Source organism: Meles meles, chromosome 18 (assembly GCF_922984935.1).
Source record: "Meles meles chromosome 18, mMelMel3.1 paternal haplotype, whole genome shotgun sequence".
Classification (NCBI taxonomy): domain Eukaryota; kingdom Metazoa; phylum Chordata; class Mammalia; order Carnivora; family Mustelidae; genus Meles; species Meles meles.
Genome location: NC_060083.1, coordinates 28658526 through 28673480, shown reverse-complemented (window position 1 = coordinate 28673480; position 14955 = coordinate 28658526). Strand labels below are relative to the sequence as shown.

The 14955-nt window shown below is 47.9% G+C and overlaps 1 protein-coding gene across 1 annotated transcript; it reads right to left on the bottom strand.

Annotated features, from left to right (window-relative positions):
- Positions 1 to 1127: 1127 nt before the first annotated feature.
- C18H17orf64 (chromosome 18 C17orf64 homolog) lies at positions 1128 to 11422 on the bottom strand. Its single transcript, XM_045986248.1, has 6 exons — positions 11372 to 11422; positions 10101 to 10202; positions 9661 to 9836; positions 9132 to 9231; positions 3815 to 4010; positions 1128 to 1213 (listed from the first exon to the last, which is right to left on the bottom strand). The coding sequence occupies exons 1-6, from the start codon at positions 11420 to 11422 to the stop codon at positions 1128 to 1130; spliced, it is 711 nt and encodes a 236-aa protein (XP_045842204.1).
- Positions 11423 to 14955: the final 3533 nt, after the last annotated feature.

Sequence of the window (14955 nt, the reverse complement as noted above, 5' to 3'; positions counted from 1 at the left end):
ACCCTACATAATGTCACAGATTCACACCTCCCCGCTCTATACACATCTTCACTGTCTTTGTATATCCCCAGAGTAGCAAAAATGAAAAGCAAAACGAGTCAAAGGGATGATATAATTGGAGGAAGAAGGCCAGTGCGTGAGGCAATAGGGAGAGGTGGGGACTGTGGTGAACCAGAAAGAGCATCGGGGAAACCTGAGCCACTGCAGCTCAGCCCCAGCCCCGTGCCCTTTGTGGGGAGGCACACCCACGCTTGGCAAGTCGTGAAAAGCCAGAAATCTGTTGCGGTTTGTTGTTTTTAATGTGGAATGTACCGGGTTCATGTTGGCAACTGTTTTTTTGTTGTTTTGTTTAACTGTTTTAAACAATAAGTAGAACACCACAAGAGAGCAAACAACACACCAGGGGTCAGAATTTCGCAGGCAGCGGCCCATTTTCGACCACGAGTTGGAACCATCATTCTAGCTACAACTACTGATGTGGTTTCTACTTGGCTCTCTGGCCTCTCCCTCCCGTGCACTTTGCTGGTAGGGGGGTGGGGGCGTGACAGAGTCTCTCCCCAGGCACCAGGTCATACCAGCTCATTCCACTGCCAGTCGCCTCCCACTCCACGGGCCCCCCAGTTTACCCACGAGACCAAAGGCGGAAGATCAGGGCAGGTTGCCAGACTTCTCCCTCTCTCACTCCAGGCCCACTCCCCTCCCTACTGCGCCCTCCCCGGGGCGTGCATCACTCCTTTGTTACCGGCCTCAACTCACTGTAAGGGCTCTCCTTGTATGTCTCCCACACTGGATGGTGATGGACGGCCATGATGCAAGCGATCACCTTATTCATCTGTGCGCGCGTGGGGCACCTGCAGCCCGGAAGGTATCTGGCAAATATTCTTTTAATAAATTAAAAAATGAATGAATGATGACTGTTAATCAAGTATGGTGGAACTGTCTTAAGGAAGTTTATTTCCCCACCCCATTTAGACAGAACTAAGATCTGAGCATCCTTTTGACAGACAGTTTTCAGTCTTTCCCCTCCTTGGCCCCCAGCCCCCAGGGTGCAGAGGTGTTGAAGACAAGACAAAGTGCTCTGGGAGCCAGGACAAGCTGGCCTTGCACCCCGGCCTGGCTGGCTGTTCTCACTCGCGCGTCTCTGGAGTCTCGGGGGCTTCCTTAATCCTCTTCCTTCTGAGTTTCGTTTTTTGAGGAAGTTTCCTTAGCGAACCTGAAAAGGGAAAGTGACACAGTCCTGATAATATCACAGAGAATCCCAGCCTGTAACATGGAGGGAAAGAACGACAAAATCTTATCTTCACTTGCAACCTCTGCCCCTTCCTCTTTTCTCACAGAAACCCTGTGGCAGGGGAAGATGGTGTCACCCCGATTTATAGATGAGGGATCTCACCCAAGCGCAGAGCCCACCCTGTCCAAAGCCCGAGGCAAGTGAGGGGCAGAGTCAGAACTAGACCATGTTGCTTGACTCTCAGTCCTCCCCACACTGTCTCGGCTTTCAGGCCCCGGTTCCCACGACTTGGCTGCCGGACTATTTGTGAACCCCACTGCCAGCTTTTTACTTAAAAACTGACTTTTGAACATGGTGCCAAAGAAACACCATGAAGGTTACCTTTAATATCACAGATGGACTGAGTGATTGATCAAACCCCTTCATGGTGGGCCCTCTAGACAGCATGGGCTTTGTCATGTAACACAATGTGAGGAACACAACCTTGTCTGTATCCCAGGAAAACAAATGGTGAACGGGACTTCATCAGGACTTTCGGTCTAAAGTCCTGTTTATGCACAGAGGAACAAGCTTAAAAAAAAAAAATGCCAAAAGGAAGCAACAAGAGTCAAAAGTGGAACATTCTGCAGAACACTGGCCTGATCTCTTCAACAAGTCAGGTTGTGAAAAGTGGGGGGGGTTGTTGGGTTCAAAGAGACGGAAGATATGTGACCAGGTGCAAATGCAGGAGTGGGAAATCGTTGCAAAAAATGTCTTGGGCTACTGGGAAAATGTGAATAAGAAGTACTTAATGCAACCATTAGATGAAAACATGGACGTGGAATGCTGATCTAACAAACTGAAAAAAGCAAGTTCCAGTCAAAATCCTATATGCAGTGAGGTCTCAATTGGCTAAAATACATGTGTATAGAAAACATTTGGAAAGTGCTAGCAGTAGTGAGGACAATATATGTCTACATTTTCTTATTTTTGCCTATTGGTATTACTTACTTTCCATGCTCTGCTTATGTGCGTGAGAACAAAATGTTATTTTAAGAATTACATGAAAGCCAACGTTCTTAACCCACCATCTCAGGCTTTTTCCTATTACGCCCCTGTCCTGCACTTCTCCAACCTGCTCTTTCATTCACCTCCAGGCCCAGACTGTCTGCTCATCGCCCCTCACCTCTGCACACACCTTTCCTCCCTCTCTTTCCCTCCCTTATCCCTCTTCCTCTCCTCCTCTTGCCTTTCTTTAAGACCTGTCCCAGAGTTACCTCCTCCAACCAGCCTTGCCCTACCCTTTGCCCTATGGCCTCGGATGGCTCATCTGTAAATTGTAAATCTGTAAATGGCTCATTGTAAAAGGGGGATAATACCCATCTCCTGAGGTTGTTGCAGAGGTTAGGGTTAGGTGAAATGAAGAGATACCAAGCACTGGTTTGGGAAAAGGTTAGCCCCAAAGCCCAGAGCTCACTTTCCTTATGTGATTCATGAACTGCTGTGGCCTACATTGTCTTCATGATGGCTGGCCTTCATTTCACAATGAAAAATAGACAACTTATTGTGTATTTTGCTTCCTCAGTTTAAACTCTAGGCACCAGGACCAAAGTCCTTCATGGAGCCCAGACAGGGTTCTGGGCCTCAGTAATTTCTTGACTCACGCTCACTGCCCCTGCCTCGTTTTCCCTTCTGCTCTCCCACTCAGGGCAGCTGTGTGACTGGTGGACGAGGCCCCTTGAGCGGCACGGCCCTACATCACTCCCCGCCAGCCTGACCCTCGGAGGAGCACCTGGGGTCAATTTAGGACCACACCGTGAGCTCCTACACCACCCTGTTTGCCTTCGTTTTCTCCCCTGGTAGCGAAGCAAGAACAGCTGACTGTGGTCCCACAAGCCGGATACAGAAGCGGGAAGGGTAAGTGGCTTTGTTCCTCTGTGCACAAGGAGGGACCTTCATAGGTTCCAACCTTGAAGGCGTCCTTGACTGGGACCCCTTCACTGAAGAGCCGCTGTCCAGAGGGCCAAGCAGGGCAGTCGTGGCAGAGACTAAGGCTGCTGGCAAGGCCATTCTCAGGCCATCTGACTCGACTTTCTCCCCACTGTGGGAATGAACCTGTCCCTTAGACCATACCCCACCGGACACCGACAGCAGGCTTCCTGCCTCTGCTTGGACCCTTCTTGGGAGTCCCCACTCCTGACTGCTAGCGAGCTGTCGGCTTCTAGTCCTATGGGCGAGTGGCTTCGTTCAAACTGTTCCCTGAAACATGCAGGATCCAAAACGGTATGTATCATGAGACCCCCAGGGGGAAGTCCTGCAGAACGCTGGGGGAAACACACCAAACTCTTGACCAGTCAGGGCCTTGGGGGATGGGTGATTTTCCTCTCTCCCGTTTTACACTTATCTCTACACTTCAAACTTTCTAGGATAAGCATCCCCACAGGGAGGGGGACAAAAAAGAGAAAAGAAGAAAGCGCTGAAGGGGAAGGAAACAGGGACAGAGAGAGAAGTGCAGGGTTAAGGGAAGCGGGGGAAGGGAAACCTGTTGCACCCCCGCCTCGGAGGCCCCTCCTCGAGGCAGGCCCCCACCCCTGTGGGCATTACCTGGCCCGCCCTGGGCCCCAGATGTGGGCTCCCCCAGCAGGGAGGCCTCTGGGCCGGGGGCCTGCATCTTGGACAGCCTTTCCTTCATGCCGCTGATGTTGCTGTGCAGGCCCCAGGCACTGCAGAGTTTGGGTAGACTGTCTTCCTGGTCGGCCAGCAAGGAGCTCTCCGGCGTGTCCAAGGGGCAGAACGCCACCTGCAATGGGCGTGTAATGTTGAGGAGGGTGTGGAGGAGAGGGGGTCCCACCTTCCAGAGCCCCTGCCCTGCCTGTGAGAGAAAACTACCGCGGTCTGGCCGCCCCTCACCCCCTGCCCCGCCAGCTGGAGGAATAAGTCACAGATGGGGGAGAGGCAGGACACTGGGGACACTGAGGCCAGGCTGCCAACAGTTCCTTCCTGGGTGGTTCTTTAATATGTCCTCCTCCTCCTTTTAGAGTGATATATAGTGTCTTTATTTGCTTCAAGTTTTTATTTAAATTCTAGTTAGTTAACATAGCATAAAAAATAATGGTTTCAGGGCGCCTGGGTGGCTCAGTGGGTTAAAGCCTCTGCCTTCGGCTCAGGTCGTGAACTCAGGGTCCTGGGATCAAGCCCTGCATCCGGCTCTCTGTTCAGTGGGGAGCCTGCTTCCTCCTCTCGCTCTGCCTGCCTCTCTGCCTGCTTGTGATCTCTATCAAATCAATAAATAAAATCTTTTTTTTTAAAAGATTTTATTTATTTATTTTGACAGAGAGAGAGATCACAAGTAGGCAGAGAGGCAGGCAGAGCGAGAGGAGGAAGCAGGCTCCCTGCGGAGCAGAGAGCCCGATGCTCGATCCCAGGACCCTGAGATCATGACCTGAGCCGAAGGCAGTGGCTTAATCCACTGAGCCACCCAGGCGCCCCAATAAATAAAATCTTAAAAAAAAAATAATGGTTTCCCTGGTAGGATTTAGTGATTCGTCACTTCCGTATAACACCCAGTGCTCATCACAAGTGTGATGATCCTTAATCCCGATCACCATCTGGCCTGTCCCCCACCTTTCTCCCCTCCAGCACCCCTCAGCTGCTATAGTTCTCTATATCTCTGTATTTAAGAGTTCTCCATAGTTAAGAGTCTCTTACGGCTTGCTTCCCTCTCTCCTTTTTCCCCTTTCCCTGTGTTTATCTGTTTTGTTCCTTAAATTCCACATGAGTGAAATCATACGGTGTTTGTCTTTCCATGACTGACTGACTTCGCTTAGCATAATGCACTCTAGCTCCATCCATGTCATGGCAAATGGCAAGATTTCCTTCTTTTTGATGGCTGATCTTATCACATATATGTATCGCATCTTTATCCATTCATCAGTCAATGGACATTTGGGCTTTTTGCATAATTTGGCTATTGTGGACATTGCTGCTGTAAACATCAGGGTGCACGTGCCCCTTCAAATCATTTTGTTTCCTTTGGGTAAATACCTAGTCGTGCAATTGCTGGGTCACAAGGTAGTATGTTTAACTTTGAGAGGAACCTCCATCCTGTTTTCCACAGTGGCTGCACCAGTTTCCCTTCCCAACTGTGCACGATGGTTCCTTTTTCTCCGCATCCTCACCAGCATCCGCATCCTGTGTTGTTAATTATAGCCGTTCTGATGGGTCGGAGGTGCATCTCATTGTCGTTTTGATTCCTATTTCCCTGAGACGAGTGATGTGGAACATCTTTTCATGTGTCCCTTAGCCTAGAGTTATAGTGTCTTATGTATTTGTTTTTAATGAAACTATGGTATTTGTTTTAAAGTCCTTGTCAAAATTAAAATTGAGAGCCTAAAAATATCTTTTGAAATTTTCCTGGCCAGTGAAACCCAGAAATCACTAAAATGTCCACACCTCATATTCAGAGTCCCTGAAACGATCCACCCATTCATGTTCAGAGGAAGAAACAGAGACCTGAGGGAGAGGGGATTTGGGTAAAGCCGGGTAGCTGGAGTGGGGAGCCGCAGTTAGAGCAGGGCTTTCCTCTGAGCCAGAGTACGTTTGAACCCAGCTCTTCCCCTCACTTGCTGTGTGGTCTGGATCATGTTACTTTACAGCTCTGTCCTTGGCCTCTTCGTTTACACACTGTGGACACTACTTGTAATTACCAGGTAGGGTTGCTTTTGAAGATGACAGGAGGGAAAATAAAGCACCTGGCACGTAGAAACTGTTGCCTATGATTCTTATTTTGAACTAGTGATTCTCAAACGGTGCTCTGTGAACCCCTGGGGACACGAAATATTTTAACTTCGCTGACCCCCTGAAACGTGGGGCCTACTCAAAGTGCAGGAGAGAAACAAATGGATTCTAATGAACCCAGTGTGAAAAGGTCATCGACGCAAATCTGAGGACGCTACATACTGTATGATTCCAACTGTATGACCTGCTGGAAAAGGCAAAACCATTGAGACAGTAAAAAAAAAAAAAAAAATCAATGGTTGCCAAGAGTTTGGAGGAAAGGATGGAGGGATGAATACTGGAGCAGTTTTTAAACAGTGAAACTATTCTATATGATACTGTAACGGTGGGCACAGGTCAGTATGCAATTGTCAAAACCTGTCGGGGGCACCTGGGTGACTCAGTTAAGAGTTGGCCTTCGCAAAAGCTTTTGCACAGCAAAGGAAACAGTTAACAAAACCAAAAGACAGCTGACAGAATGGGAGAAGATATTTGCAAACGACATATCAGATAAAGGGCTAGTATCCAAAATCTATAAGGAACTTAGCAAACTCAACACCCAAAGAACAAACAATCCAATCAAGAAATGGGCAGAGGACATGAACAGACATTTCTGCAAAGAAGACATCCAGATGGCCAACAGACACATGAAAAAGTGCTCCACGTCACTCGGCATCAGGGAAATACAAATCAAAACCACAATGAGATATCACCTCACACCAGTCAGAATGGCTAAAATTAACAAGTCAGGAAATGACAGATGCTGGAGAGGATGCGGAGAAAGGGGAACCCTCCTCCACTGTTGGTGGGAATGCAAGCTGGTCCAACCACTCTGGAAAACAGCATGGAGGTTCCTCAAAATGTTGAAAATAGAACTACCCTATGACCCAGCAATTGCACTACTGGGTATTTACCCTAAAGATACAAACATAGTGATCCGAAGGGGCACGTGTACCCGAATGTTTATAGCAGCAATGTCTACAATAGCCAGACTATGGAAAGAACCTAGATGTCCATCAACAGATGAATGGATCAAGAAGATGTGGTATATATACACAATGGAATACTATGCAGCCATCAAAAGAAATGAAATCTTGCCATTTGCGACGACGTGGATGGAACTAGAGCGTATCATGCTTAGTGAAATAAGTCAATCGGAGAAAGACAACTATCATATGATCTCCCTGATATGAGGACATGGAGAAGCAACATGGGGGGGTAGGGGGATAGGAGAAGAATAAATGAAACAAGATGGGATTGGGAGGGAGACAAAACATAAATGACTCTTAATCTCAAAAAACAAACTGGGCGTTGCTGGGGGGAGGTGGGATTGGGAGAGGGGGAGCGGGCTATGGACATTGGGGAGGGGAGGCGAACCATAAGAGACTATGGACTCTGAAAAACAACCTGAGGGTTTTGAAGGGTCAGGGGTGGGAGGTTGGGGGAACAGGTGGTGGGTGATGGGGAGGGCACGTTTTGCATGGAGCACTGGGTGTTGTGCAAAAAGAATGAATACTGTTACGCTGAAAAAATTAATAAAAAGGGAAAAAAAAAAAAAAAGAGTTGGCCTTCGGCTCAGATCATGAACCCAGGGTCCTGGGATGGAGCCCTGTGTTAGGCTCCCTGGTTGGAGGAGAACTTCTCCCTCTCCTCCCTGCTTATGCTCTCCATCTCTGTATCTCTCTCTCAAATAGAGAGATAAATAAAATAAATAAATAAATAAATAAGTAAATAAAATAATCGATAAAAATAAATAATCAATAATAAATAAATACATAAAATTAAATAAGTAAATAAAATCTTTAGGAAGAGCCTATAGATGCACAGCACAAAGAGTGGGCCCTAATGTGAACTATGGACATTATTTAGTTAATAATGTGTCTTAAATAATGTCAATACTGGCCCAATGATGGTAATAAATGTATCTCTTTAATGCAAGACGCTAATAGGGAGGGAAGCAGGAGGGGTAGCATACAGGAAATCTCTGTACTTTCTACCCAAATTTTCTGTAAACCTAAAACAATATATATTTATATTTAAAACATTCATTGATAGGTTTCAGATTCCATGTTGCTACTAAGTAGCTGCCACTGGTTGGATTTTGGTGTGGTATCAAAGAATATCCACAACTATCTAAAAATGTTAGTAAAATACTCTCTTCTCTAACCAACTGTATGTTGGTACAGGCTGGGTTTTCTTCTTCCCCTTCTCCTTCTTCTTCTTTAAGATTTATTTGTCAGAGAGAGAGAGTGAACACAATAAAGGGAGCAGCAGGCAGAGGGCAAAGCAGGGTCCCCACTGAGCAATGAGCCAGATGCGGGGCTCGATCCCAGGACGCTGGGATCATAACCCGAGCTGAAGGCAGAGGCTCAACTGACAGCCCCCAGGCGCCCCAGGCTGGGTCTTCTTCATGTACTGCAACCAAATCACATATCGCAAGAGACTGCAGAAGCGTCTGTTTTCTGGTAAGTCAGCCACTAAAGAGATTTGCGAAAACGTCAAGACAACGCTACTCTTCTCACTACATTTTTGTTTTGTTTTGTTTTGGAAAAATATAGATATTTCTTGTAAAAACTATTTATGTTAAAATGTGACAGGCTCCTTGTTTTTCTTTTTAAATGGATTGGTGGGTACATATTTTGAATTTTTTTCTTTCGTTTAAATTTCTAATAGGGCAAATATCAATAGCTGTAACCTATATAAACAAATGCTTTTTGGGCTTCTCACTAGGTTTTTAAGAGGGTGAACATGACTTGAGTCAAAAATGTTTGAGAGTCACTGTTCCTGAGCAAAGGCAGGTCAGCTTCCGTCGATAGTGCTGTGAGCCTTCCCCAAGCTGGCTGAGCCTCTCTGTCTGGCCTCCGCCATCCCCACCCAAAGCTCCTCAGGAATGTCCCTGCACCTGTCCACATCAGAGTGTGGGTGTGGAGAGGGAAGAGCTACCAAGAACTTGAAGCCGAGCCTCTGCCCTCTTCAGCCCCTTTGCCCCCTGTGGGGGTCTTCCTGAGGCAGTGAGTGTGGAAACCAGTCAAGGGATGCTGGCGGTATGAGAGGGCCCCCTCAGCCCCAGGCCTCCCCCCACAATCCCAGCACACACCAGCCAACCCTCAGCTGGGCCCGGGAGGAGCTTTCCTGAGCGCCTCACCAGGAACTTGGCTGTCTGGTTGCTCTTGGTGTACTTGTAGAGCCTGCGAAGCTGTTTCGCCTCCAATTCTGAGAATAGAGAAACAAATCGCCAGAGCATCCTGCGGGGGAGAAACCAAGGCTGAGGAAGGCAGAGCACAGGCCTTCTCCCTTCAGCGTCTGTCTTGTGTCCAGGACCCACCCAGGGAGAAACGGACCATGTGCTGCCTCCTTGGATTTGGTCGGGGACGTAGAGAGCTGGAGATTTGCTAAACCTTGAACTCCCCATCCTGGTGCTGGACATCCACACCACACAGCAGTTGTTCAATCACAGGGTCAAGGGTCCGCTGTGTGGGCAAGCTATGTGAATCAGCTCTGCCCTGAATAACTAGAGGACCCTGTTCTCTCCACCCCTTCTTCACCAAGCTCGCTCCAGGATCCTCACTCTTTCACATAAAGATGAAGTACTTTGGGATCTTGACTGAGGTGTGTCCTTGAATTGGCGGGGCCCAGGAATGGGTATAGTGGGAAGGACAAGGAGGCTGCCCTACTTCCTCCAGTGCTTGATCTCCCAGGTTCGGCAGTAGTGCTGCAGAAAGGTGTTGATGTGGTCCCCTAGGACCACCAGGCTCTGCTTCATGTACTTTAGCTTCTTCTTCTGGGGAAGGTCCCTGGGCAGGTGCAACTTTCGCAGGAACTTCTTCAGTGGCCTTAGATATTCTTTACACTGTGGAGGCAACAGATGATGTGAGGGGCCATAGGAGAAAAGAAGAGGCAGATGGGCAGCCCCAAGTAACCAGCAACCATTATGGGCCAGGAAGTGTTAAGTGGGTTAAGTAAGGAGGCTCTTGTCAAGGCCTTACCCTACTTCCTTGCCAAGACCGTGACAAGTGGGACAGTAAGTATGGGTCTGAGTAAGTATGGGTCTGAGGCCTGCCAATTTCTGACCCAGGTCTCCCAGCCTGTAGGAGGGACAGAGTCCCTTACTCACTATTTTGAAGGTGTCCTGGCCCAGGCCCTTGGCATGGCGTATAAGTGAGTCTCCAGTGGAGGTGGTGCCAGAGCTCTTCTCTAAGCAGGGTACCTCTGTCACCTGGGAGGAGGCAGGGGGCAGCGGTCAGCTGGGGGGCTTAGGTGCGTGCTTCTCAGGGGGCCAGTTCGAGACAACCAGTGGTCCAAATTCCAGCCAAAGCCCTTCTCCTTTTTCCCTAGGACCTCTTTCTTGGCCCAGCCTGGAGGCAAGGAAGCCCTCAGCAAAGAAACCCATCTGTGAAGATCCCTGCTTAGAAAACCTAGAATGCCCTACCCATTTCTTTTATAATCTTTAGAGCACAGTATTGTAGCTACTTTTGCAAAGCACTTGATAAACATGAACTCATTTTATTCTCCCACAAGTTCTGTGAGGTGAGATATCATTATTCCTGGTTATAGACGAGAACACTTTGAGGTACCAAGAGATTGAAGGGACACCTTGGGGGAATGAGCAGGGAGTCATTCACTCATTCATTCTGCAAACATTTACTGAACACCTAAGTCCTAGGTCTGCCTCTAAACTTTAGCATCAAGTCACAGTGATGGGTACTTGGAAAAGCATGTGATGGTGATGGTAATGAGAAGGAGCTTTCTGATGGGAAATATGGGGCCAAAAACCAAAAAACAAACAAACAAAACCCCCCCCCAAAACCTGAAAATTAATTAAGACAAAGTGGCTGTGAAATAATACTTGAATTCGGAGCACAGGATTAGACTGACACAGTAGAATTTGCACCTGACTTTGCAAAATCCCCTCAGAAAAGTGAGGATTCATTCCTGCCTGTGTTCAGGGGGAACAAGGAAGCCCCAGGCCCAGACCACTCCGAAGGCAGAGACCAGGGAAAGGGAGGAAGGCAAACAGAGGGCGTATGGAACTTGGGCTTCTCTGGGCCCCAGAGCGAGGGGACTCCGGCAGATCGATTCCATAAACACACCACTCACACCACACAACCAAACTCGCAGACCATAACGCAGGTGTACACACACACATGCACACACACATACAAGCACTTGTGTCTCCACAACCAACAATCATCTTGCCCTGAATATATGTCTTTGATAAACATCTGTTTGAATGAATTAACATCTTGTTCCTTCGGTCTCCTGCTAGCTCATACATCACCATTTTTTCTTCTTTTCTTCCTTGAATTTCATGTTCTCTGCTTTCCAAGACCAACCCCTCAAGGACCCTCCTTTCTTCCTTCCCTCACCTCCCTAGCCCCATTTCACCTTCTTTGGTGGCTCATCCCCTTCAGCCCCTTGCCCATCTGAGGCCTCCATCTCAACAGGTGCACTGGTGGCCTCCAGAGTGACGCTCCTTCTGTCCCCTCAAGCTTCTGACCTACTGCTTCTGTGACCTGAGTGTCTCAGGGAGTGGGCAGGTTGGCTCCAGAATTCAGAGCAAAACCATGGCAACCACCAACACAGCTCCCCTCCCCCTCCCATGCCCTCGTTCTTGGGGGTGGCCACCAGCCACCTCCTTCAACTGGGAATGGAATTCGGGAAGGGAGCAAGATGTGCTGGGTAGACCCAGGACTTTGTCAGAACTCCCCACCGGCCAGGAGGGGCTGTAACCCCTTCTCCCCGGAGAGCTGTCAGATGCCGGTGATTGTGACCCCTGGTAAGACCTTTGAAGTGATTTTCCTGCGTGTGTTTCACTCATGACTCCTCAGTTACACCGTGGGTTCCCCGAGATGAGGGCCATGGTTTATAACGTTTCTTTCTGGTTTGGGGATGAAGGTCTAGAGGGTGCTCAGAGAGAATGGAATACAGTAAGCCTCTACGGAGACCGATTTCTCTTCTATTCCTCCGTAGCCTCCGGGAAGTTAATAAGCCAGTGTTGGGCGCTGGTTGAACGGTGGTAGCGTTTTTAGGGAGGGTGCGAAAAAATACAGTTGAGCCTCACGACAGTCTTCTCTGATGTGGGTACCAGCAGTGATCCCATTTCACGGAAGAGGAGCCGAGACGCAGAGAAGTCCGATGACTTGCCTCAGGTCCAAGGCCAGTCAGTGGGGCGCGAGGCGCCGGGTCGGATCCGGACCGCTCTAGCCTTTCCGCCCCCCACCCACTTCGCTCCGACGCCGCCCTCCGGGGATCCAGGGCGCGGGAGGCATTGCAGCCGCCTGAGCCCCGGCGTCTGGCTGGCCCGCTGAGCCGGGAGGCGCTGGGAGGCGCGCAGTCCCAGCCGCGACCTCGCCCCTAACGCGGCCCCCGCGCCGGATCTCCGCCTCCACAGACGCACCGCGGGGTTCGGCGCTGATGAGACCGTTGCAGCCTCCGCTTGCACAGCCTGTATGTTCTTCCCGGGGGCGCTGAGCTCCACGTCCCGTCTCGTTCCCCCTCCAAGTCCATACTTCCTACTCCTCCCCTGCCTTCGCCGGCACCCGGTTGCACCGCCGTGGCCAACCCAGCTGGGCTGGGATCCCTGCCTCTGTCTCTCTTTCTCTCTCTCATGCCATCTGGCGGCGGTACCCGCACACGGCAAGGACACTGTGGCTCGGGACAGGCCTCGGGGAATGTGGCTCTCCTCCAAACTGGAAAGCCTGTTGTGCTGAGCATTAATCCAGGACTCTTTTGCAGCTATTAAGAAGGAAATTGTATTGGCAAGAGTAAGGGAAAGGGGGCTCTCTTATACACTTCAGCTGGGAACAACTCAGAATGTTAAATGTACATTCCCTTTGGCCCACAAATTCTACTGCTAGGAGTTGGTCCTAGGGAAAGACGATGTGTGCAATGAGCACTGTTACAGTGGTGACAATTTGGAAACAATTGAAGTGTCGTCAGTAGGAAAGAGCAAATAAGCTGTGGAATAGCAATACTTAAAAATAGTACTCTTATTAAATAGTAAATAAAATTAATTTTAAAAATACTACTGAAATACTACTACTTATTAAACGATTACTCTATATCTACATAATACTAACTTAAAAATTTTAAAGTTACTACTTTATATTTAATGATGTGGAAAGAACTAAAAATGCATGTCTAATATGATTCCATTTTTGGAAGTATGTATTTATATATGCATAGGGAAAAAGTCTGGAAGGATACACTTCAAAATATAAAGGGTGATTTTTCACCTTTTTTGCATATTGTCTGCATTTCTAAAAATAATATGCTTTACATATAGTCAGGGGAAAAAAAGGAGAGCTGATTCTGTTTTTAAAAATTACTCATAAAGGGGATGCCTGGGTGGCTCAGTGGGTTAAAGCCTCTGCCTTCGGCTCAGGTCATGATCCCAGAGTCCTGGGATCGAGCCCTGCATTGGGCTCTCTGCTCAGCAGGGAGCCCGTTTCCCTCTCTGCCTGCTTCTCTGCCTACTTGTGATCTCTGTCTGTCAAATAAATAAATAAAAACATTTAAAAAAATTACTCATAAGGAATAAATAACATCATTAAAAATGTTATATAATGCGGGGCACCTGGGTGGCTCAGTGGGTTGAGCCACTGCCTTCAGCTCAGGTCATGATCTCGGGGTCCTGGGATTGAGCCCCACATCGGGCTCTCTCTCAGCAGAGAGCCTGCTTCCTTTCCTCTCTCTCTGCCTGCCTCTCTTGTGATTTCTTTCTGTCAAATAAATAAATAAATAAAATCTTTTAAAAAATGTTATATAATGCTAAGTTAAAACACACAACACAAAAGAGTATTACATTATCACTCAGATAAGTCGACATGAATATGGACCAAGACTGGAAGAAAACAGTAAAAAAAAAAAAGAAACAAGGAATTGATTATAGATATTATATAATCTATTCCTCCCCCCCCCAATAATATTTACAATGCAGAAGGGGGAAGTAAGTCAGAACCTCAAAATTAACCTGTCCTTGCCTTCTCCCTCAGCCCACTCCACTTCTCCTTTTCCCTCCCAGAGCCTCCACCAAGTCCCAGACTCTGGGTGCCTGTCCCGTTCCCATAATGGTTTTATTATCAGCATAGGGAGTAGCCTGAAGAGGCAAATGAGCCTACCAGCAGCTAGGAATAATGACTCAATACTCAACATTAAAACAAAAATCCATTGTCTTTGGAAGACATTCTCCAAAATCCAATTGGTTAGCATAAAATGACACTATAGAGCAAGTCAACTCACTGAACAGAGTCATTCCTCCAGTCTTTAATTCAAAAAACTATGTGCCATACTTCAGGCAGGTGGGCTGGAAAAGTGAGGATGTTAATCTGTTCACCCTCCACTCTATGCAGGTTGGCATATTCCTTGATGGCAATGGGCTGGTTTCACAATCATTATGTCTCACCCCTACACTTTAGGGACAAAAATCTTGTTGTATGCCCTAAATTCAGGGGACAAAGCAAATGACTCTTGGCATCTACTGCCCATACTTCCTCTCATAAACTTGAAGATCTTTCCATCTCTCTCTCTCTGGGTTAGACAGTGACTCAGAGACTTTTTATTCCCCTAAAGGACTCTCTCTCTATCCCTTTCTTTAATAAGAAACCCAAGGGTGTCTTAACATTGCCAAAGAAACCTCTTGACCTTGTTCTGAACTATCCAGTTAGAATTGTATCAAGTGTCCGAGAAAATGGGGGGGGGGCATTCAAATTCACACCATAGCTGGAGTGCTAGATTCACACCATAGCTGGAGTGCTGAATCTGGAGGAAATGTGACAGTTTCCAGCTGAAGGTCAAGGCATCCCTTGGCATAACCCAAGGCCATGAGTGACTCTATCACTACCTAAGGCAGAGTCTCTTGCCATGGGGTCCACCGATATGCCTGGGGGAGTCAACAAACCCTTTGAAACTCTTAACTAGCACATTAAGGATTTATTGCCTCCATCAGGTAATCAGAGAGATTTGTAGCC

Coding starts and splice junctions, on each gene's coding strand:
- C18H17orf64 (XM_045986248.1), bottom strand. CDS start 11,422: ATGGAGGCCTCAGATGGGCAAGGGGCTGAAGGGGATGAGCCACCAAAG. Junction 10,203..11,371: donor GGGATGAGCCACCAAAGAAG/GTGAAATGGGGC, acceptor GCCTCCTCCCAG/GTGACAGAGGTACCCTGCTT. Junction 9,232..9,660: donor GAGATCAAGCACTGGAGGAA/GTAGGGCAGCCT, acceptor TCTCCCCCGCAG/GATGCTCTGGCGATTTGTTT.